At 40.1% G+C, this 24,205-nt stretch overlaps 1 protein-coding gene across 3 annotated transcripts; it reads left to right on the top strand.

Moving 5' to 3' along the window:
- The first annotated feature begins 8,632 nt into the window (after positions 1-8,632).
- LOC124555236 (c-Myc-binding protein-like) lies at positions 8,633-23,830 on the top strand. Of its 3 annotated transcripts, none has more exons than XM_047129096.1 (3): positions 8,633-8,766; positions 9,109-9,230; positions 22,499-23,830. In XM_047129096.1, the coding sequence occupies exons 1-3, from the start codon at positions 8,764-8,766 to the stop codon at positions 22,713-22,715; spliced, it is 342 nt and encodes a 113-aa protein (XP_046985052.1). In that variant the 5' UTR covers positions 8,633-8,763; the 3' UTR covers positions 22,716-23,830. The 3 variants fall into 3 exon arrangements, with proteins under 3 accessions (XP_046985052.1, XP_046985054.1, XP_046985053.1); XM_047129098.1 differs by having other exon boundaries at positions 8,712-8,834; XM_047129097.1 differs by lacking the exon at positions 8,633-8,766 and adding an exon at positions 8,786-8,907.
- Positions 23,831-24,205: the final 375 nt, after the last annotated feature.

Below are 24,205 nucleotides of genomic sequence, written 5' to 3'. Positions count from 1 at the left end.
CTCCTAGTATTGTAGTTATGCACACTGCTATTACTTTTGAATTGGGTTTGGTTGTTAATAACAAATTTCATAAGAGAGTATATATACTGAGAAGCTACTGTGAATATCCCTAGATCCTTAAATAAATGTCTGCAGGATGATCTTGGGTGGACTCCAGCTATTATTCTGATTACACACTTTTGTGCAATAAATACTTTATTCCTCAGTGATGAATTACCCCAAAATATGGTACCATATGAAAGCAATGAGTGAAAATAGGCGTAGTAAGCTAATTTACTAAGATGTTTATCACCAAAATTTGCAATTACCCTTATTGCGTAAGTAGCTGAACTCAAACGTTTCAGCAGATCATCAATGTGTTTCTTCCAATTTAATTTCTCATCAATGGACACACCTAAAAATTTGGAATATTCTACCTTAGCTATATGCTTCTGATTAAGGTCTATATTTATTAATGTCGTCATACCAATCACTGTACGGAACTGTATGTACTGTGTCTTATCAAAATTCAGTGAGAGTCCGTTTACAAGGAACCACTTAGTAATTTTCTGAAAGACAGTATTGACAATTTCATCAGTTAATTCTTGTTTGTCAGGTGTGATTACTATACTTGTATCATCAGCAAAGAGAACTAACTTTGCCTATTCATGAATATAGAATGGCAAGTCATTAATATATATTAAGAACAACAAAGGACCCAAGACTGACCCTTGTGGAACCCCATTCTTGATAGTTCCCCAGTTTGAGGAATGTGCTGATCTTTGCATATTATGAGAACTACCTATTTCAACTTTCTGCACTTGTCCAGTTAGGTACGAAATGAACCATTTGTGCACTGTCCCACTCATGCCACAATATTTGAGCTTGTCTAGCAGAATTTCATGATTTACACAATCAAAAGCCTTTGAGAGATCACAAAAAATCCCAATGGGTGGTGTTCGGTTATTCAGATCATTCAAAATTTGATTGGTGAAGGCATATATGGCATTTTCTGTTGAAAAACCTTTCTGGAAACCAAACTGACATTTTGTTAGTACTTCATTTTTACAGATATGTGAAGCTACTCTTGAATACATTACTTTCTCAAAAATTTTGGATAAATCTGTTAGAAGGGAGATTGGACGGTAATTGTTTACATCAGATCTATCCCCCTTTTTATGCAAAGGTATAACAATAGCATATTTCAGTCTATCAGGGAAAATGCCCTGTTCCAGAGAGCTGTTACACAGGTGGCTGAGAATCTTACTTATCTGTTGAGAACAAGCTTTTAGTATTTTGCTGGAAATGCCATGAATTCCATGTGAGTTTTTGCTTTTAAGCAAGTTTATTATTTTCCTAATTTCAGCTAGTTACAATATATGACATTGCTCCATTCAGCAATACTTAACAGTCATGAGAGGACGCATTATCCATGAGCAAAATTGGATTGCATGGCAGTCCCCTTTCTTTTAAAAATTCTTGCAGTCAGGTACAAGTGAGTTGAAAAACCAGTTCTTGAAGATCTCCTGATTCATCCAGGCATTATTCTGATTTGTATACACAACCGGAAGAGCTGAGATGGATACATTCTTGAATGCTCTTGGCTTGGCAGACTTCCCAATCACAACTAGTTTTACTTTGTGGTTTCCAGTTGCATTTGAAACTGCAACAACTGTGAGCCGCTCTTTGCTTTTTTGTGTCCAGGAGCACTTTTTTCTTCACTAGAAGCAAGTGTTCTCACTGGTAACATTTTAAAATTTAGCCCAGTTTCGTCACAGTTATATATTTGTTCATTAGACAAATTTTCGTCAGTTATGATTTTTTTAAACTCGACGATAAATTTTGAAACGGCCTGAGCGTCATCAGAGAGGTTTTCTCCACATACGTCTAGTTGACGCACTCCATACCTCTTCTTCCACTTGTCGAGCCAGCCCACACTAGCGGCGAAATTGTCATCTCCTTCCTGCAGCTGGTTTCTGAAAAACAAAGCTATTTCTTGCAAGATTGGGCCATAAATCGGAGCACCCTTCTGTCTCTGTTGGGTAAACCACATGAACAATGCCTCATTTGTTTTTTCGAAGTCTGACTTCTTTATACTTCTTCGACTGAGAGATTCGTGTGAGCACTTCTGTGAAGAAAACTGTGCCAATTTAAGTCTGTTTCTTTGCCAGTCACCAACAGTAACCTCACTGACACCATATTCTAGAGCAAGTTTTTTTATTGTTTATCCTTTGTCAAGTCGTCTTAGTGCTTCTAATTTTAGATGCAAAGGCACACATTTCCTCTTTTTTGTTACAGCACTCATCATTGTAAGGTGTACAACGGAACACACAGTCAACAAACAAAACGACACACAACACTGTACAGTACAGGTACTGGGAACTACAGCGGCGCATGAACTCCCCAGGTTTGATCGGTAGCATCCGGCAGCAGTCGTATTTCGTGCCATACTGACAACAAATGTTCGTGCAACAGGGCAGCGATCTAATCGTCGGTGTTGATTGCACTGTTGTCTGCTTTGTCACTGTGCTGTACTCTCCCTATCTATCTTTTACAATGATGTTTTTATTATTTATCATGTCAGTAAAAAAAAGAAAGTAGATCGTTGCAATTTTTTTAAAGAGGCTCGGACTATTGGAAACTCGAACTATCGAGACTCGAACTATCAAGACTCTACTGCAATATGATAACCCAAAAGGGGCTGGTCACACTGTCTTGCGCTGAACTGTCTGCATGAGGCTGCACTAGCTGGCTACACACAAGGGGATGTTAAGGTTGGTCCACAGATATTTTCAGTGGACTTTGGTCTGGACCTGTAGTCTTCGCCTGTGCATTAGTGGAGGCACAACTTCGAGGCTGTCAGCTGCAATTTTCGGAACAACCAATGTGGCCTCGATAGTTGGGTGCACACCTGCGTATTTGTGTAGCTACAGGCCAGGCAACGTTCAAAAAGTCCGCGAGTTTTCCCGCGGTTTTCATGGGACAGCAAGTTCTAGTTGCTTCCAGTATAGTGAAGGAATGGACCACTGACCACTTTAGAAACTTGTAAAATTGTACTTCAGAAGACCTTGCTTGTGGAAAATGGTCCAGAAATATTATACAAAGAAGAATTTTTAAAAGTTGAGCACGCAAAGAGATTGTTGAAACATTTATGGACTAGAATGAGATTTTCACTCTGCAGCAGAGTGTGCGCTGATATGAAACTTCCTGGCAGATTAAAACTGTGTGCCCGACCGAGACTCGAACTCGGGACCTTTGCCTTTCGCGGGCAAGTGCTCTAGCAACTGAGCTACCGAAGCACGACTCACGCCCAGTACTCACAGCTTTACTTCTGCCAGTACCTCGTCACCTACCTTCCAAACTTTACAGAAGCTCTCCTGCGAACCTTGCAGAACTAGCACTCTTTTCTTTCAACTGTGGACGATAAAAATAATAAAAATCTAGCTACAAAATTTGATATCAAGTGTCATAAAAGCGGCCAGCTAGGCGGAGGCTTTAGAAAGGAGAGGAAATAGTAAAGGATTAATTGTATAAACGCGTAATAAGTTGCTGGTACTATGTTCATCACTGTGTTACACATTACTATGTTACAGCCATTATTTTATATTGCGAGTTATTTTCCTTTACAAAGGATTAAGAACACCCTGTTCCTGGCATATCAAACCTTCTAGTTTCGCAAAGGTACATAGACGATTCAGAAAGCAAATCCTCTCATGTGTAGCCAGTCATTCGTGTCTTCCCTGTTGCACCGAATCCTGGTAACACCTGGGATCGGTCATGTACCCAAACGAGCCGCTGGCCTCGATGCTGGATTGCAACTTGCCCACTCTGTCCCCTGTACGGTTGAGCTCGACTACCTGTGGTGCGGGCAAGACAATGTATAGGTCGGCTGCAGGCAGGCTTGGGCAGGTAAATGTGGCACGATCCACTGCTTTCGTTAATGTCTGCAGAGCCAAAGCAGAGTGCACACAGACTGGCCTCATGAATGTCATCTGATCACTGATGTCCATGACAAATGAACCACTAAATCTACATGCTCAGTGTGCAGATTTTATACCTTATTGCCTTTTATCACAGTCTTTGAAAGGGTGAATTTTTTTCCTGGCAATGTATGTAGCTTTCGTTGATGCTGTGTTCTGCTGCTGCAGACATGGTGGTTTGACCGAGATGAACACTTCTCACATGTGCTGCACAGTGTTGTGAGGTGTATCACTGTATCTGGTTAATGTACTGCGTTACACACTCACCACTGATACTGTAAACGCATTGTGCCCATAGCCCTAATTGTTCTTTGACTAACCCAGCGTATTCTTGGCTTTAACCGTTAAGCACACAGTGATTCTTATGATGTGCTTCTCGACTGTTCTCGCAATCTTGGCTGTGGCCGTTGGGGTCTCGACAGAGGTTTCTGCGGTCCAGCAGCTGTAAAAGAATGAACCAGATTTAATCATGACACTTTCAAAAAGGTCGTCAACGAGGCCGGATCTGAAACCTTAACACTGGTAGCAGGAATACCACAAGGAGCTATCATCTTGCCCTACTGTATAGCCTTTACACACCAGACACTCCACAATGACACAGCTTATTAATAACGCACGAAAACGATAAATAAAATCTATCAAGAACCTCGGGACTATTTAAACCAGCTTGAACTCTGGCTCAGCAAATGGAAAATTAAACCTAACGCAACGTAAGCACAATTAAAAATCTGTAAACACAACAAATCACGAAATTCGGTGCAAAATCCAAAAGACACAAAACAAAAGCTATGGGGACAGATAATCCAAGCGAAAGACACCGCAGAATACTTGGGATCACCCTAACAAATATATGTGATGGAATCAGCACACTGAAGATATTATAACCACACTGAAAGTAAGATCATACCTAATCCAAATACTAAGAAAAAGAACAAATGTGGCAAAGAGAGACGCCATTATGTACATCTACAAACGCTTTGTCCACCCTGTCTTAGAATATACCGCACCAATTTGGATGTCAAACAAAATCAACACACAAAAGCTAATTGCGACAGGAAGAAGAATACTACTACGACAAAAACAAAAATGAACCCCAGGACCACCAACAAAATGGTTTAGAGAAATCCGAAAATAAAATCAATTAGGACAATATGACTTAAACTAACAGCGAAAATAAGCATGAATGGATACCACAGAAACATATCCATAACTCCACTACTGGCACTCAAAGAAAATTATACAGAATTTACATAGCCTAAAACGAAATACCCATATCCAACGAAAATAATCAAAACTTACTTTAAAGCAACTGATACACAGACAAAAAATGCCATAGACGTAGATGAGGACAAAATAAAACACCGAACAGTAAACGAAACACAAGAGAAGAAAGTAACCAAAAGCAATAAAGAAAGGCAAAGCAAGACGAAACAGAAGTTAAACACAAAACGGACAAAATAATCATAGAGAAGAAATGAAATAAGAATAGAGCTAAGAGATCCTTTCTGAGGTTATCGGATGGTTTCCCTAGATGCCTGGGTCAGAAATCACCCCCCCCCCCCCCCCCCACATGATAAGAAGCGATAACTAAAAAGCAGATACAGTACTCAGTAAAGTAATAGGAAAACCCCACTGAAGAAATGAAATGTGTTCACATAGTATCACGTAAGTTATTATAAGGCACCAAAGATCATTAATCTCTCCATGTGCTTGCCTTCCTCCATCAGAGGGAGGAGAAAAAAAATCACCTGTGGGTGAGGAAGTTCATCGAAAAGTGGCAACAACATGACTACATAACTCAGCTGATAACCCAAGAGCATTTCATCAGTGAAATTCACCGACAAAGACTGCATTGCCCATTATGTAATTATTAATATGAAAACACACATTTTTGCCTATGTTTTATAAATTGCTAAAATACAGGTGAAACATTGTTTTTTCTTGTGAAAAATCATCAAACTACAAAAATTAACAATGCAAATAATAGGTAATGTATAAGCTGTAATATACTTTTCAGGGGTTGTACTTTTGAGAATTTTAAAATGTTAACTCTTTGCAGTGTCTTAGTACATAAGCCATTACTCTTTACTTAGACCCATAAGACAAGCTTTTTTAAAAAATGGAGTTAAAATATACATACTAAAAACTGAATGATGTTTAGAGTACATTGGGAGCACAGGACAATTTGAAATAAACACTGGTTATTTGCAATAAAATTGTACAAGTGACACAACCTATTCTTATTTCTAATGTGAATATGGAAGAGAAATTTAAAGAAATTCTAAACTGTTTCCTGTAGACGGAAAAAAACAAAGAACTGAAATTGGGTATACAGTGAGATACCTTTCAGATGTCTATTCGGGAACTGAGTGCTAGATATTAGAAACACGCATGCTACTCATTCTAAAATATTGCTCACGTGTGTGGCACACATACCAAATAGGACTATTATACACCCGCCTCCCCCTCGAAGGGCTGCCAGCCTACATCCACGTTCTGTGCTTCCATGAAAGCAGAACTGACATAACTCATAGAGATTGTTGATTCCTTTTGCTGTACTGAGTGACCCATTCGAAACCCTTTATGCACCAGGATTTGTCTCTCCACTCACTTCAAAATAAGAAAAGAAAACAAGCAATCCACAAAACAAAACAAATTGGAGTACACAAAGAATTTGCTGTGGTGGGCAGTGGTAGTTCAAGCCTGATCTCTACCAGTATATTATGCAAACATAGTTCAAAACGCTCCCCACCTAAAACTGCCATGATATAGTGTCCACACAATATCAGTGGTCATTGAAGGTATACAAAAAAAGAACACCACCTATGTTCACAGATTTGCTCGACCTATGGCTTATCGTCACAGAGATGCTGAAAAACATAAACAGGCAGACGCTTGAAGAAATTTTTACAACTATCTCTCAAAAGTCCATGCAAAAAGTTTCAAGAAGCAATATTAAGTGAGAAACCCAGAAATATTTTATAACCCACTACGCATCGCTCCTGTAAGTAGCCTACTGCTAAGTCAAGATTAAACTAATTACTATGCACACACAGGGATTTAAGCACTCGTTTTTCTTGCACATGCTACAGGAATGGAATGGTAAGTGCTAATTAACGATATAATGGTAAGTAGAGTTCACAGTGTTTTACAGAGTATATATCTCAATTTTGATGTGTACTTGTGTCAGGTTGATTCACACTTGACAGAATGCAACAGGGTGGAGCAGAGATTCAAAACGTTCCGCAATTTCAAATGAGAACATTGAAACAGGCCGCTCATTGCACAGGATGTCAAGGTCGAGGTAACTCGGAAATAAATCAGGAATGGTTTGACGTTGGTATCTGTGGGGATGGTGATTGGTTTGCAAAGGTGGGAAGAGGTGGGAGCGGTGGAGGGGGTCGTCATCTGCTAACACTTATCCTATTTTCTCCGCGCTATCTCATATAATAGCAGTTAATTTTGTGTTTTTGTTTCTTCTTGGGCTGAATTTCATGTTTCCGTGTTACACTGCAAATCTCCCATGACGACTTGGATATTTTGCAGTACGTGTTCTTCCAAAAGAGAGGCCAGATATCTGAAAGCGAAAAATAATTTACGCCTGAAAATAAATGGACAGACAAAAAGAAACCTATGCTGTGTATATGTAATAAGACAAAGTTATGAAGCAGTTTGTATTGTACAGATAAAAATACAGTTGTTGTAAAAGTAATTTGGTATCTAGAACAAAGAGGCAGTGGATAAGGGAACAGGCCCTATGTACTGATTTATTTGACGAGTTTCTATGTACATATTTTCCCTACCTACACTTTGAAATGTTTGGAAGACGCTCTCTATCTCTTGTTTCATTTTCAGCAGTTTTCCATGCAAACTTTATGGAGAAAATCCGTTATGAAGGTTGATGTGGGTATTAATAAACTTTGTCATTGCTGGTTCCTTTATTCTGATACTATATTCAAGTTTTTTGTATCATCTCACTTTTACTATAATGACACCTGCAACAAGAGGAACACGATATAGCAAGCTGTCGACTGTCTGGAACACAAGATAGTTTTGCAATGGTTGCTTTAAAAATGTTCAGCTCATTGTCCCGAGAAGCCACCAGGACCATTCAAAAGGAAAATTGCAAAGGACCTGAAAGAGCACCCATTATATTCCATTTGAGAATTCTTCAATAGTGAGCAAAGTGAATGGACAAAATAATACTGTTAATCTTTATTCTCGTATTAGCAAATATACTGAATATTTCTCTTATATATATATATATATATATATATATATATATGAGTGTGTGTGTAAATAACATATATGTATGTAATTTTGAAGCAATCTATTCAGCCATGACGTAAATGACGCAGATCTAGCAATAAACTAGTAATAATATTAAAATTACTGAGTTGAGTGAAGTGACGTTGTATTGACCTTAAATGTGAACAACATTTGACTATTGATGGTGATGTTCATGCTGCTCCGCAACCGTCCAGTGAGAGTCGGCCTGAAATGAATATTGTACATCGAAATTACAATCACACATGTGTATGTGATAGAGTTCCTGTTTAACAAATAAAATCAAGTAATTACTGAGATATGATCCACGGATGTAAGATTTCAATTGCTAAAAAAAGAATAATTAAAATTAAACAAAACGTACAGATTCTACATGCAGAGTGTAATATCCGTGACCACCTTTATTTATCGTTGGCTGTATTTGGTTTTTAAGCTGGGAAAGTAAATTGAGAAATTGGGTTTAGGTATTTCATTGGAGGATAAACGTAGTGTAAACCTTTTATAAAACAGACAAAAAATGGCAAGTTACAGAATATGATTCCATAAAATGAAGTGTGTGCTTGAGAAAACAGCGGCGATAATTTGCAAGTACTTGAGATTCATTATGTCAAGTGCTCCTTTATTCCTGATTCCTGCGTAGTTCCTCTGTGGAAAAAGAAAAGTAATAATGCATGCAGGAATTTGTAATTAGTGATATTTTTAGCAGTTGCATTAGTACACGGTTAGCTGTGCATGCTAACTTCGGAGCACAACGTGACATGTTTGCGTTCATCAGCAAACTCGTACTTGGCCGCTTTACGTTAACTGTCAAATATTGTTTCTGAATTGACATGTTGTTTATCTGTATTGTTTTTGTTTGTAGTCAGTGGAAACACATTGCGAAGAATTCCGAAAATATTTGGAGAAAGGCGGTGTCATGGAAACTTTCACGAGAATACTCGTATCACTTTACGAAGAAAAGGAACGTCCAGCCCAACCTTTGGAGTATCCTTTTCTACGAAATAATTAATCTTTGTTTACTGGGTTTTAGCGATAGAGTTTTAAACACGCTGTGTTTGTAGATCTTCATATCCAACAATCCAGTGCAAGGTAGGTAGTATCAGTAAGACTATCATAGATTTTTCTGTATCCTCTTCGTTGATAGTAAGGAGACTGGGACGACCCGATTGTCTACTGGAGGGGTTGCAGTTACCAGCTTTTTAGAGCATTAAACTGCAGTCTGTTTACACATGTGTTCAAACCGTATAGTCTTGGACATTTAGCTCCAAAACGTGAACTGCTCTATCTTTCCGCATTATTACTGTGACATTTATTAAAAAAAAAAAAAAAATAATGATAAAATAAAAAATCTGGTGTCGTAAATTTACTACTTTTCTACTGATTGTGTCGTAGCTTTCTGTAGATTTTGACTGCCAGTGTATCTATATGTTCTCTTTATTCAGTATAACTTTGGTCCTTAAAGTATAATAAGAATGTAACAGTTGCTTGTGCTGTGCTTGATTTTGTACGAGTTGAATGCAGTTCGTGGACACTTAACCCTGTAACAAACCCTGGTAAATAGATAACAGCTGGAATTACCATATATAATTGTTATGCTCCTGATTCATTGGTACTAATACTTACCACCCCGATACTTATGATAAAAGTACATATTCTAATAAATTGCTATTCCCAAAGAATACCTACAGACACGAATGTCATTGTTATGCTGGACAAAACATTTGGCACTTACAGGGTTAAAAGCTTCTTTGGCTATTCTCTATCTACTAGAAGCTGCCGCAAATTTACTTTGAACAAGGGAAGAATCCAAGGTACTGCGCCCCTCCTCCTTACTAATAAATATGAAATCCTCTTTGGATGTGAGTGATATGTAGCTACTGTCTGTGACACCTCTGTTGAAAAACCTTAAAGGTACTGCGCTGCAAAAAAAGCATGTGCAGGTAATGACAGATTGATTTATAATCAATAATTTGACTGTACAACATTAAGTTGTGTTCTTGTGAAATACTAACAAAATAGGGAACTCAGTGTTCTGCCTAGTGACTTGTTCCATATGATGTGACCGTGTTCTTAGATCATACTAGGCTCCTTCCAAAGACTCTAAAAAATGAAGCAACCAGCATTACTTGTAACTTAAAGTTTTCAGTTACATTCCTAGAATTAACCTTGCACCTTAGCTTTTGTATAGGTGAAGGTCTGAATGGGTGTTGTAGGCAATATATGATAAATATGAAGGCTCTAGACTTGTATTCAAGAGTAGTAGGGTTCAAATCCCTGTGTGGACATTCTCACTTGGGTTTTCCATGTTTTCCCCAAGTTGCTAAGATGAATGCTGGGATGGTTCCATTGAAAAGGCCGTGGCTACTTCCTACCCCATCCTTGCCTAATCATATTCAACTTTGTGTATTTGTGTTACCTACTGCAAGGTAATTAAACTTTCACTGTGTAAGGTTTCTTGCAGTTAATTCTTTGCGTAACCTGTATCATCATCTTCATTTTGATAAGACTGCATCAAGAATTTCATACACCTGTAATCGCTGATCACCCAGTACCATATGGTGTACATTGCTGGAGTTTTCATCTGTGAGTGACCCTAAAAAGCACGGCATACCAGAATTGTACAACATATTTCATAACTGCTGGAAATGGAGCAGATTCTTTACAAACCTGTGCCAGCTTTGGATGAGTTTGACTTTAAAAAGTTGTGTATACAAAACTGTTTAGCAGATCTAGTTGACACTTCACTTACATTGTTGCAGAAGATGGAGCACCACAGTGATAGTTTTGAAATTGCTGCTAGGCTTTAAATGTTAAGTTTGTGCAGCCTTTTTGTTGGAGCCAATGTATTTCAGTATACTAACACAAGTTGAATCAGTGCCTCAACTACCAAGAGCTGTTGAAACAGACTGTGTCGAGTTGACTCCAAAGTTTTCTTAACATATAAGAAGTCTAGGCAGAGTGGTCATTAATACCAATTGCTCTGTTATATAATTTTATTCATAAGTAGCTCAATTGTGTTATATCTACTTGTAAAGCCTGCTTGTTCGTTTGCTTGATTAAAATGTAACGTTTCAATGTAAGCAGTTGGTGATAATTTTAATGAATTTGTTCTGAATAGGGGGCTGATAGTTTTGTAGTTTTTGTATTCTGTCTGACTCCTTTCTTGTGAAGAAGACTGATTATTACAGCATTGTTTCCCAGTGGAGTAATTGTCTTATTTCACAAACATTTGGTAAACTAATTGCCATGAGTCTTTCATGTTAATTTGCCTCCAGCTTTAATAATTTCTATTAAAGCACCATCACCCAGCTTATTCCCTTTCTGCATTACCTCGAATGACTTTTAAACATCTCTTGTGGCATTATTTATGGAATTTCAATAGTTTCATGATTGTCACGTGTTTCTGTTTCATTTATTGAATTATGCAACCATTTGAAGAAACCTTGCAATGCTTGTACGAATTGATTTCAGTTATTTCTCTTATTAGATTTTCATAGTTATATTTCCTTGACTTGCAGTGGTGATATATATATCTCTCTCTGTGGTGTGTGTGTGTGTGTGTGTGTGTGTGTGTGTGTGTGTGTGTGTGAGAGAGAGAGAGAGAGAGAGAGAGAGAGAGAGAGAGAGAGAGATATGGGGAAGAATGCATGAAGGTGAGCCACTATGGGCTGTATAGGTATGAGCAGCCCATAGTGGCTCGCCTTAATGCATTCTTTTGAAAAATATTTTGTGACTAAAGACCTTTTGGCCTGTTGTTTGTTTTATACGTAACATGTAAGTACTGTCTCTGCCTTATACTGTTAGTCAGTACTTACACTTTTATATAAAAAAATTTCTTTTCCCATAAATTTGTAATTATTTTATATGCCACATTAAACGTTTAAATTCTGATGAAGGCACTCTTAGAAGTATTGAAACCTGTTTAATAAGACTAAAGATTGTGACCGAGGGCTCATTTGTTTCAATTTTCATTTATAGACGGTCACTGAAATAAGCAGCCGTGTTTAAAACTTTACTATAAAATCACACACTGAAAATGTTTGTCCCCTTATCAAGCAATAGCACATCAATAAAATGTAGTACTCAGTGTTAAAATGGCAATGGTTAGGTTATTTTGAGGCATTTTGTGTGTGTGTGTGTGTGTGTGTGTGTGTGTGTGTGTGTGTGTGTAATAGGAAGCTAGTCTGTAGATATTAGTATCCAATTTGTACTGTGATCTTAGTCAAACTGATATGTTGAGCCTAGTTTATTACCACCAGCTGTTTGAAAATCAGAAATCATATTTTGTCTTTTAACAGTGAAAATAAGAAGTTATTGACAATAAAATGTAAATGGATACTTCAAAATCTACTCACCAAGCTGCGGCAGGAGAAACGCGCACGCACGCACACACACACACACACACACACACACACACACACACACACACACAGAGAGAGAGAGAGAGAGAGAGAGAGAGAGAGAGAGAGAGAGAGAGAGAGAGAGGGGTGAAGGAACAGGACTGGAGAGGTTTAGGGGAAGGGGTACAGTTCAGAAAAGTTATCGAGAACCTGGGTCAGGGGAAACTTACCAGTCAGGATGAGAAGGAAAGGCTGATTGTTGGGGACTGCACCTGATGAGATCTGAAAACCTGAGAGCTTAAAGGTGGAAGACAGGGTAATATGCAAGACAGAAATTAGTACTGAAACATCGTGCATGATTAATAAGAGTGAGAAGCAAGATGCATAATATGTAACAGATTTGGTAGCGGGGACGGCCAGAGTTGGAAAGATCAGAAAATGAAAGAGGTAGAAAACTAAAATAGTGTGAAGAAAGGAGTAGTTACTGTGAAAAAACTGGTGAGACGGAAGGAATTAATGTAAATTAAGGCCAGGTGGGTGGCAAGAACAGAGGACGTGTTGTAGGGCTAGTTCCCACCTGCAGAGTTTTGAGAAACTGGTGCATGGGGGATGAATCCAGATGGCACGTGTGGTGAATCAGGAACCGAGGTCATGACTTCATGTTGTACAGAATGCTCTGCAACAGAGTATTGTGTGTTGTGCTCTTATACACCCTCTGCCTATGCCCATTTATCCTGAGTGACAACTGGGTTACGCCGGTGTAAAAGGCTGAACAGTGTTTACATAACAGTTGGTATATGACATGTCATTTCACAGATGGTTCTCCCTTTGATATTAAATGTTTTGCCAGTTACAGGGTTGTTATAGATGGTGGTAGGAGGATGCGTAGGACAAGTCTTGCAGTAGAGATGCTCATGGGTAGGAGTCATAGGGAAGGGAGATGGGTGCAGGAGCAGCATAGGGTTTTTTAAGGTTATTGCGGATATTGGAAGGGCAACAAAAAGATAGTCTAGGTGTGGTGGGAAAAATCTCAGACAGAATGGATCTCGTGTCAGGGTATGATTTTAGGAAGTCGTGCCTTTGTCGAAGTTGCTGATTAATACATTCAAGACAAGGATGATACTGGGTGATGGGTGGTGTGCTCCGAAGTCGTTTTTTGGCGGGATCAGCAGTACCAGGACTGGATATACATTCAGTGGGTGCTTTGAAGCCAGCAACTATAGGGTGGACCACTGTGGCACTTCACCGATATGAGTATGTATTGAAGGCCTACACCAGCTGTCTGACACCTCTACATACGGCAACTGCCATCAGTATCCTATCCTTCTGATTCAAACTGACCTGCAGTCCCTCCAAACCTCAGGCCCATCACAAGGATTGACACCTCAAGCCATAGAACTTCTTAACCCAACCAAACCACACACCTCCACCTTTTACCTTCTTCCTAAGAGCCAGAAACCCAATCACCCTGGCCATCCTATAGTTGCTGGCTTCAAAGCACCCACTGAATGTATGTCTGTGTTAGTTAATCAATACCTGAAACCCATAATACAAAGGCTTCCCTCCTATATTAATGATACCAACCATTTCCTAGATTGACTGAAATGTGTGCCTGTCCCACTCCCACCACACACCTTTATTGTCACCATTGAAGCCAGCTCCCTCTATAGCAACATTCACCATGCACATGGTCTGTCTGCTACTGAACATTTCCTCAGTCATTGCCCACTTGATTCCACAACTATGACAGCCTTCCTAGTCACCTTAATAAATTTTACAGTTCACCTTTGAGAGGCAGATACACAAATAGATCAGGATTACGGCCATGGGAACCCAGATGGCTCTTTCCTGTGCCAACCTTTTCATGGGTGGCTTGGAGGGGGCTTTCATGGGATTCATAAGCCTTCTGCCCCTGGTTTGGTTTAGATACATCGATGACATTTTTGCCATATGGACTCATGACGAGGCTGACCTATTAAAATTCCTGGAATCTCTTAATACCTTCTCCCAATTAAATTTCACATGGTCCTATTCCAAACCCATGTTATTCTTCTTGATGTTGACCTCATCCTCACCAAAGGCCAGCTATATACTTCCATCCACATTAAACCTACTAGCAAATAACAATACCTACATTTTGACAGTTGCCATCCTTTCCATGTCAAACGTTTCCTCCCATACAGCCTTGGCATTCGAGGCAAACCTGTTTGTTCAGATACAGAATCTTTACAGCAATACACCACCACTCTCACCTCAGCCTTCACTGGGCATAATTATCCCAACAACTGTGTCGACAAGGCCATGACTTCCTAAAACCATGCCCTGGAGTGAGATCCATTCTGTCAGATTATTCCCATCACACCTAGAATATCTTCTTGTTGCCCTTCCAATATCTGCAATATCCTGGTCAGGCCCTATGCTCCTTCTGCTCAGTACTAACTCAGGATTATTTGTTTCTAAGAGGTCAAGTGTGTTTTTACAACCATTTACTATTCGCATGGGCTCACGAACTAACTGCTCGAAATAATTTTCGGAAAATGTGTTTAGCACAATATTGGATGATGTTTTATGCATACCTCTGGAATTAAACAGTGTATTTTCACCAACACATTGAAGGTAAGTTACAGTCACCACCAACTATAATTGATTTCAAACCCATACCCGACTCATACCATTATAGTTGGTGGTGACTTTAATTTACCCTTGATATATTGGCGAAAATACTTTTTTAATTCTAGAGGTACTCATAAAACATCATCCAAAATTGTGCTAAATGCATTCTCTGAAAATTATTTCGAGCAATTGGTTCATGAGCCCACGCGAATAATAAACTGTTGTGAAAACACACTTGACCTCTCGGCAACAAATAATCCTGAGTTAATAATGAGCATCGAAACGGTTACAGTGATTAGTGAACACAGGTTGTCATAGCAAGATTGAATATTGTAACCCCAAATCCTCCAAAGATAAATGAAAAATATGCCTATTCAAAAAAAAGCAGATAAAAATTCACTTGACGTCTTCCTGAGAGACAATTGCCACTCCTTCCAAATTAACAATATATGTGTAGACCAGAGGTGGCTTGAATTCAAAGAAATAGTATCAGCAGAAATTGAGAGATTTATACCAAATAAATTAACAAATGACAGAGCAGATCCTCCTTGATACACAAAACGGGTCAGCACACTGTTCCAGAAACAATGAAAAAAAGCATGCCAAATTTAAACAAATGCAAAATCTTAAAGATTGCCGATCCTTTACAGAAGCTTGAAATTTAGCGTGGACTTCAGTGGGAGATGCTTATAATAGTTTCCACAATGAAACTTTGTCTCGAAACCTAGCAGAAAATCCAGAGATTCTGGTCATGTGTGAAGTATGCTAGCGGCAAGACACAATGAATGCCTTCTCTGCACGATAAGAATGGAGATACTATTGAAGAAAGTGCTGCCAAAGCAGAGTTACTAATCACAGCCTTCACAAAAGAAGACGAAGTAAATATTCCAGAATTTGAATGAAGAAGAGCTGCCAATATGAGTAACATAGAAATAGAAATAGATATACTTGGAGTAGTGAAGCAACTTAAATCTCTTAATAAAAGCAAGTCTTCTTGTCCAGACTGTATACCAATTAGGTTCCTTTCAGAGTATGCTGATGCAATTGCTCTCTACTTAACAATCATATACAGCTGTTCACTCGAAGGAAGATCCATACCCAAAGACTGGAAAGTTGCAAAGGTCACACCAAGGTTCAAGAAAGATGGTGGTGGTAAGGCCCATATCATTAACGTCGATAGACAGCAGGCTTTTGGGACATATATTGTGTTTGAACATTATGAATTACCTCAAAGAAAACAGTCTATTGACACACAGTCAACATGGATTTAGAAAACATCATTCTTGTGAAACACAACTAGCTCTTTATTCGCATGAAGTGCTGAGTGCTATTGACAAGGGATTTCAGATTGATTCTGTATTTCTGTTTCCTGTCAGAGAGGTCACAGTTCATAGTAATTGATGGAGAGTCATCGAGTAAAACAGAAGTTATTTCTGGCGTTCCCCAAGGTAATGTTATAGGCCCTTTGCTGTTCCTTGTCTATAAAAACGATTTGGGAGAAAATCTGAGCAGCCATCTTAGGTTGTTTGCAGGTGCCGCTGTCGTTTATCGACTAATAAAGTCATAAGACGATCAAAACAAATTGCAAAACATTTTAGAAAAGATATTTGTATAGTGCAAAAATTGGCAATTGACCCTAAACAATGAAAAGTGGGAGGTCATCCACATGAGTGTTACAAGGAATCCATTAAACTGTGGTTACACAATAAATCAGTCAAATTTAAACACCATAAATTCAACTAAATATCTAGGAATTAAAATTACAAACAACTTAAATTGGAAGGAACACACAGAAAATGTTGTAGGGAAGGTTAACCAAAGACTGCATTTTATTGGGAGGACATGTAGAAAATGTAACAAGTCTACTAAGGAGACTGCCTACAATATGCTTGTCTGTCCTCTTTTAGAATACTGCTGTGCTGTGTGGTATCCTTACCAGATAGGACTGATGGAGTACATCAAAAAAGTTCAAAGAAGGGCAGCATGTTGTGTATTATCGCGAAATAGGAGAGAGAGTGTCACTGAAATGATACAGGATTTGGGATGGGTGTCATTAAAACAAAGGCATTTTTCGTTGCTGTAGGGTCATCTCATGAAATTCCAATCACCAACTTTCTCCACAGAATGTGGAAATACTTTGTTGATGCTAACCTACATAGGGAGAAATGATCACCATAATAAAATAAGGGAAATCAGAGCTCGTACAGAAAGATATAGGTCTTTGTACCTTCTGCGTGCTATACGAGGTTGGAATAATAGAGAATTGTCAAGGTGGTTCGATGAACGCTCTGCCAGGTACTTAAGTGTGATTTGCAGGGCAGCAATGTAGAGGTAGATGCACCAATTCTCCAGCCCTATGGCTCCTACTCGTGACGGTCCCCGCTGCAAGACTTTCCCTAGACATCCCCGTATCACCACCTATTCCACCCCTGTAACTGACAAAACATATGCTGTCAAAGGGAGAACAACCTGTGAAATGACACGTCGTATGCCAGCTGTTATGTAAACACTGTTCGGCCTTTTACATCGACGTGACTACCATGAAGTTATCAGTCAGGATGAATGGTAATAGGCAGAAGGCGTATACCAGCAACACACAATATCCTGTCCCCCCTGCGGGTCTGGGGGTTAGAATAGGCACGAGTTATTCCTGCCTGTCGTAAGAGGCAACTAAAAGGAGTCTCTCACTTTTCAGCCCTATGAGTTCAGGTCCCATTCTATGGTTTGACCTGCCACCTTCAAAATTCTACAAAAGTGCGGGCCACATGGGGAAGGATGCCTTACGTGATGCTCGAGTGCCCTTAGATTTGATCTCCTGTCATGGCTTTGCTTCTCCACCTGCAATTCATGTATTTGGGCGAGGACACTTTCAGGGGTATGTCATCTTCCGTTGTCTCCTGTCCTCTTTCGCCCCCGTGAGAATACTGGATTCCTCTGCACACAATATCCAGTACGGTAGCCAGTCCGTTGTGGTGGAGCCGTCATGTACCCATTTAGTGGTAGCCCCTTGACAACACAGGGATCACACTGCTAATGTCTGAGCTGTAAACTCCCCATGTATGCCAAGGAGTAGATGCCTGTCTTCCTGGGGCATCAGGACTCCTGGCAACGGCCATCATGCAAATTGGCGTTTGCTGTGGCTGGGTGGCGCCCATGGTGAGAGCCCCTGATCGGAGTGGGTGGCATCAGGGTGGATGACCCGCAATGAAGCAGACTAAGTCATCTCTTGCTGGTGACCGTATGGCACTAGCAGTCTCTAAGAAAGGCAAGATAGAATACAATGCCAGCAGGTATGACCCTAAATCATTTCCCTCCCTCACTACACCTTGGGAGGAACGTAGAGCTACAGAATGGAGAGAACCCTATTCGCCTCGGTTTTTAGTCTTTAGCAGAACCAATGGGGACTCTTTTCTACCGAAGAAGCTCAATTTTTCATTGCACGCCTTGAGGACAAGTTTAGAGAAGTGACAGCACTGTCCAAGATGCGAAACAGCGCAGTCTTGATTCAGACAGCATCCCCAGCCCAATCTCGAGCGTTACTTGCCTGTGACAAGCTGGGTGATCTTCCTGTTCCCGTCACTCCCCATAAAAGCCTCAACATGGTCCAGGGGATTATTTTCCATTGTGTCCTCCTCTTGCAGTCTTACGACGAGCTCCGCACCAATTTAGAACAGTGGGGTGTTCATTTTATCCGGTGCGTTTACAGGGGACCCAAAGACAACAGGGTTGCTACCAGTGCCTTCATCTTGGCCTTTGAGGGTGATTCATTGCCTGAAAAGGTGAAGGTGATGGTTTACCAGTGTGACGTTAAACCATACGTCCCTCCCCCTATGCGGTATTTTAAGTGCTGGAAGTTTGGACATGTCTTCCCGTTGCACTTCCAGTGCCACATGTTGAGACTGCGGACGTCCACTGCACTCAGATACTCCATGTGTGCCACCTCCCATTTGCGTCAACTGTGGAGAGCACCACTCCCCCTGCTCGCCAGACTGCCCAGTACTCCAAAATGAGTGGAAAATTATGGAGTACAAGACCCTGGACAGCATGACTTACACAGAGGCTAAACGTAAATTCGAAAAATTACACCCCATTTGGTTGATGTCGACATGCTGCAGCTACGTCACCATCACCGTCCCAAGTGCCAGTGGCTCCTCACTCTGTGCCACAAACGGTAGGTACTCCGGGCCACCAGAATACATCTGCCCCCTTGATGGTAGAGGGCAAATCTTCCTCCGTTGCTCCCAAAGCACCTACTTTGGGAGCAAGCCCCCCCCCCCCCGCCCCAAAAGCTCCCAAAGCACCTACTTTGGGAGCAAGCCCCCCCCCCCCCCCCCCCAAACACAGGGGACATTGGTCCCCTCCCCCCTGCCAGAGAAGCAGCAGCCTCCTCCAGCTCCTCCCATGCGGAAGGGGTCCTTTGGGGCCCTCTCTTCCGTCTCCACTAATGCCATGGCAGACACTCACCAGTGGCTAAAGGAGTCAAAAGCTGCTGGATGAAGAGCTTCACGGTCTTCCTCCATGCCTGAAGCTGCTTCAGTGAAATCTTCCCAGCAAACCCCTTAAGAGAAGCGAGAGAGCAAGCAAACTAAGAAGTGGTCTGCTAATAAACAGGACCCTCTGGTGGCCCCAACACCAGCACTCCCTATCAATTCTGCATCTGAGAATGCAGTGGAGATCTTAGCATCACCTGTGGATCTGGATCTCACTGATGCATCATCCACCATAGAAATGTCTACAAATACTCAAAAGGAAGTAGCAGGTGACCCTGAGGCATAACCTGCCTCCTTGTGCGCTTCATGCCTTCCCAGACTCATGATAACGTCATCCTCCAGTGGAATTGTGGTTTTTTTTGCATCACCTGGCTGAGCTATGGCAACCGTTAAGCTTTACACCTGCTTTCTGCATTGCCCTCCAGGAAACCTGGTTCCCGGCAATGCGGACCCCTGCCGTCCATGGCTATAAGGGATATTTCAGGAACCGTAGCAACTACAATAGAGCGTCAGGTGGAGTTTGTGTCTATGTCCTGAACCCAGTATGCAGTGAACCTGTGCCCCCTCAAACCCCTCTTGAAGCTGTGGCTGTCAGGATAAGGATGTCGCAGGAAATAACTGTCTGCAATGTATATCTTCCTCCAGATGGTGCAGTACCCCTGAACGCATTGGCTGCACTGATTGATCAACTCCCTAAACCTTTCCTACTTTTCGGAGATTTTAACATTCCTAACCCCTTGTGGGGTGGCACAATTCTTACTGGCCAAGGCAGAGATGTCGAAAATTAACTGTCACAACTCGACCTCTGCCTCTTAAATACTGGGGCCGCCACACATTTCAGTGTGGTACATGGCACATATTTGGCCATTGATCTCTCTCTCGGTTTGCAGTCTTGGCCTTCTCCCATCCATCCACTGGAAAGCACATGACGACCTGTGTGGTAGTGACCACTTCCCCATCTTCCTGTTGCTGCCCTGGCGTCAGGCCCACAGACGTCTGCCCAGATGGGCTTTAAACAAGGTGGACTGGGAAATTTTCACCTCTGCTGTCACCGTTGAATCTCCCCCATGAGGTAACATTGATGTGGTGGTTGAGCAGGTAACTACAATGATCGTTTCTGCAGCAGAAAACGCGATCCCTCATTCCTTAGGGTGCCCCCGGCGAAAGGCAGTCCCTTGGTGGTAGCCGGATGCCACTGAGGCAATTAAGGAGCGTCGGCGAGATCTACAGCGGCATAAGCAGCACCATTCCCTGGAGCACCTCATAGCCTTTAAACAGCTCTGTGCCCGAGTTGGCCAGCATATCTAAATGTGGAAACAGTAGTGTTGGGAGAGTTATGTCGACCATTGGGTGCCATACATCACCTTCCCAAGTCTGGGCAAAGATCAAACGAGTTTTTGGGTACCAGACCCCAACAGGTGTTCCTGGTGTTAACATAAATGGCGTGTTATCTATCGACGCAAACACGATTGCAGAACATGCTGATTTAGTTTTATGTTTTATTCGTGAGGGTGGGTTTTATCATTTGATCTAAATTTTAGCACATGTCTTTTGCCCCTCTGTGTCCTCCTTACTGGTGCTTTTAGGGTGGAGGTTTTAATGTGTTGCAGAGTGGCTGGCTTCTCCTTTTTTATTCTCGCGGTCGGCCTACCATGGTAACCTGCTTTGTTGTTTTAATCTCTTCTACCTTTTTCTTGCACTTCTGTGGTTTTCTTCTCCCCTTTTTTCCATTTAAGTGTTTGTTGCCCTTCCGTTGTTCTTGGGGTTTTTCCTTTCTCTCCATTTTGTGTTGTCAGTCTTGCTTGTTTTATTCTCACCCTTGTGGCATTGTTTTACTCAGAACAAGGGACTGATGACCTAGCTGTTTGGTCCCTTCCCCCCCTCTTTTAAACCAACCAACCAAGCAATATCCTGTTGCATAGCATGCTGTACAATATGACAATCATGGCTTCGGGGCCTTTTTCACCACAGAGACCAGTTTTTCAGAGCTCCACAGGTGGGAGCTAGCACTACGACATGTCCTCTGTTTTTGCCACCCACCTGGCCTTAATTTATATTAATTCCTTCTGTCTTAGCATTTCTTCACAGTAAGTACTCCTTTCTTCACTCCATTTTAGTTTTCTACATCTTTCATTTTCTGACCTGTCTATTTTACGCCGTTGCTCTTCCCACCTCTGTTAATTACAATGTGCTCTGCTTTTCATTCTTATTAATCATGCATGATGTTTTAGTAGTAATCTATGTCTTGGATATTACACTGTCTTCCACCTTTAAGCTCTCAGGTTTTCAAATCCCCTGCCGTTGCTTGGTGAGTAGATTTTTTATGTATCCATTTACATTTTATATTTTGTTTTTTTATATTGTACCCTATTAACTTTTGTGTATTGGTTTCCAACTTCTTAGAACTTATGTTTAATAAATCTCTGAATGTGAAGACCAACACTAATGTGTACTGACAACATCCCTTCATGGGGAGCCTGTACCATTGTTCTACTTGCTGTGATACCTAAATTACTGTAAATAATTTACAGAATCAAAATGTGTTTTCTGTGACATGTAAACAGACAGTTGTGTATTGTGAGAAGTGACTTACATTATTACAAAGTTTCATAGGAGGACAAAATCACATAGTTCGTGCTTTGAAATGCAAATTGCACCAAAACACCTCACACGAAAATACTACTACATTAATATATTTTAATTGCTCACTCTTATCCAGCATTCTGTTTTATTATATCAAATGAACATTGGATTTTGTTTCATAAAGTTTAGGCTCACAATGAAAGTTAGTTTTCTTAACTGTGTATAGTTACATAAAAAACAAGATGAGAATTGTGTCCCCTGAATCCACCGAAATTGAAGCATTAAAAAACGAACTGCAGGCAGCTTTGGCTACTGTGGAGACACTGACAGCTGAAAATAGATCGTTGAAGGAAGATAACTCAGACCTGAGGAACAGGATGTCTCAGCTGGAAGCACAAGTTCCCAAAACTGATGGAGAAACATCATCACTTAGCCATAATTGATCTAATGTAAGATAATGTAAGTGCTGTGATAATATATTTAATTTACCAGAAAGTGACAGTGTTCATTTACCGAAAAATATTTTTGGAAAGAGTTTTTGTACATCATAGTATTGTATAATGGTCCATGGTAAGAAATAAGAAACAGTGATAAAAATATTGTGTTTGTGTAATTTATTGCATTAGTCATGCACAGATACATTCTATAATGTGTTAATACACACAAAGTGAGTCTTAATTTTATGCGTGTTGAGCTTTTGACTGACAAAAATCTATATTATTGGCAAATTATGACAGTTCACTTCCCCTTTCTGCTCCCAATGATATGCTACTAATGTCTTATTGTTATAAGAGGAATTGAATTGTCTTTTCGTTGTTTGTCATTGTGTATGAAAGCACTGTGTAAACTAACTGTTGTTAATAAATTACTTTCTGTTTAATGTTTCAAGTGATATATATTAGTGTTTGAAACTGTATTGTAATAGATGGAAACATATTCACATGATCAGTTTGGCAAAGTTTATTCACACCAACTTTTTTTCTGTTCACGGTTTTCGTGGCTTTGGTGCATTTCTTGTAATACTTCTGGTGTGAAAATGCAATGCAGTTAATGTGTAACTAGCTTTACAAAGTGTATACACTCTGAAGAGAGTCCTTTGAAAATTTATATGTGCAAGAAAAAAGAATGCAAAAGTTGTAGAAGTTTTAGGCACTAATAGAAGTACTTACAAAGGGAGCAGCATCTGCTGTGAGTGAAGTTACATTAAAAATTATTCTGCAAGTCTGCAAGCATTCCTCATGTTCTGATATTATTATTATATAGCTAAGAAAGCTATAATGTTGTTGCTATTTATTTTGTTTTTAACTCTGTCATTTTCATGTTAGAATTCGGACATATTCAGAAATGGTTGTCTGTTGAAGAGAAAGATTTATTTTCTTGGAACCACCAGCACTTTTTCATATTCTTGCAGTAATGCTTGACCTATGACAATAATAGTCCACAGTACATTATAGTTCATTAAATTGACAAATATAAATTTTGTATTCAAATTTATGTAGCATTGTTAACGCTGTATATGAAGAAATATGTCTAAGTGCATTAAATTATATGTTTATGATTTGGTCTTTTTTTGCACTGAATAAAATAACTGTTACATGTTTCTCACGTGTGGGTGTGTCAGGAGCCATATTAGCCATGTGCTTGGTTGTGCAAATGGTCATGAAGTGAATTAAGACGTGAAACTGGCAAGTTACCCTAACATCACTGATGTGCTCAGGCCACTTTTGTGAATTATAGGTGTTATACCGTATGAAAATACTCTTCAGCACAATGGTAGGTTCTTTGGTTTGCTCCTGGAGGAGTTTGAGTGAAACTTCTACATATAAAATATTAGTCCACTACATTACAATATAGATACAAAGATTTACTGAACTTCACACAATCCATTTCCACAGGGACATCCAGATTATTTGCAGTTGTCTCTGAATATTAA

This window comes from Schistocerca americana, chromosome X (assembly GCF_021461395.2).
Source record: "Schistocerca americana isolate TAMUIC-IGC-003095 chromosome X, iqSchAmer2.1, whole genome shotgun sequence".
Taxonomy (NCBI): Eukaryota; Metazoa; Arthropoda; class Insecta; order Orthoptera; family Acrididae; genus Schistocerca; species Schistocerca americana.
This window is presented reverse-complemented; position numbering and strand designations above follow the sequence as displayed.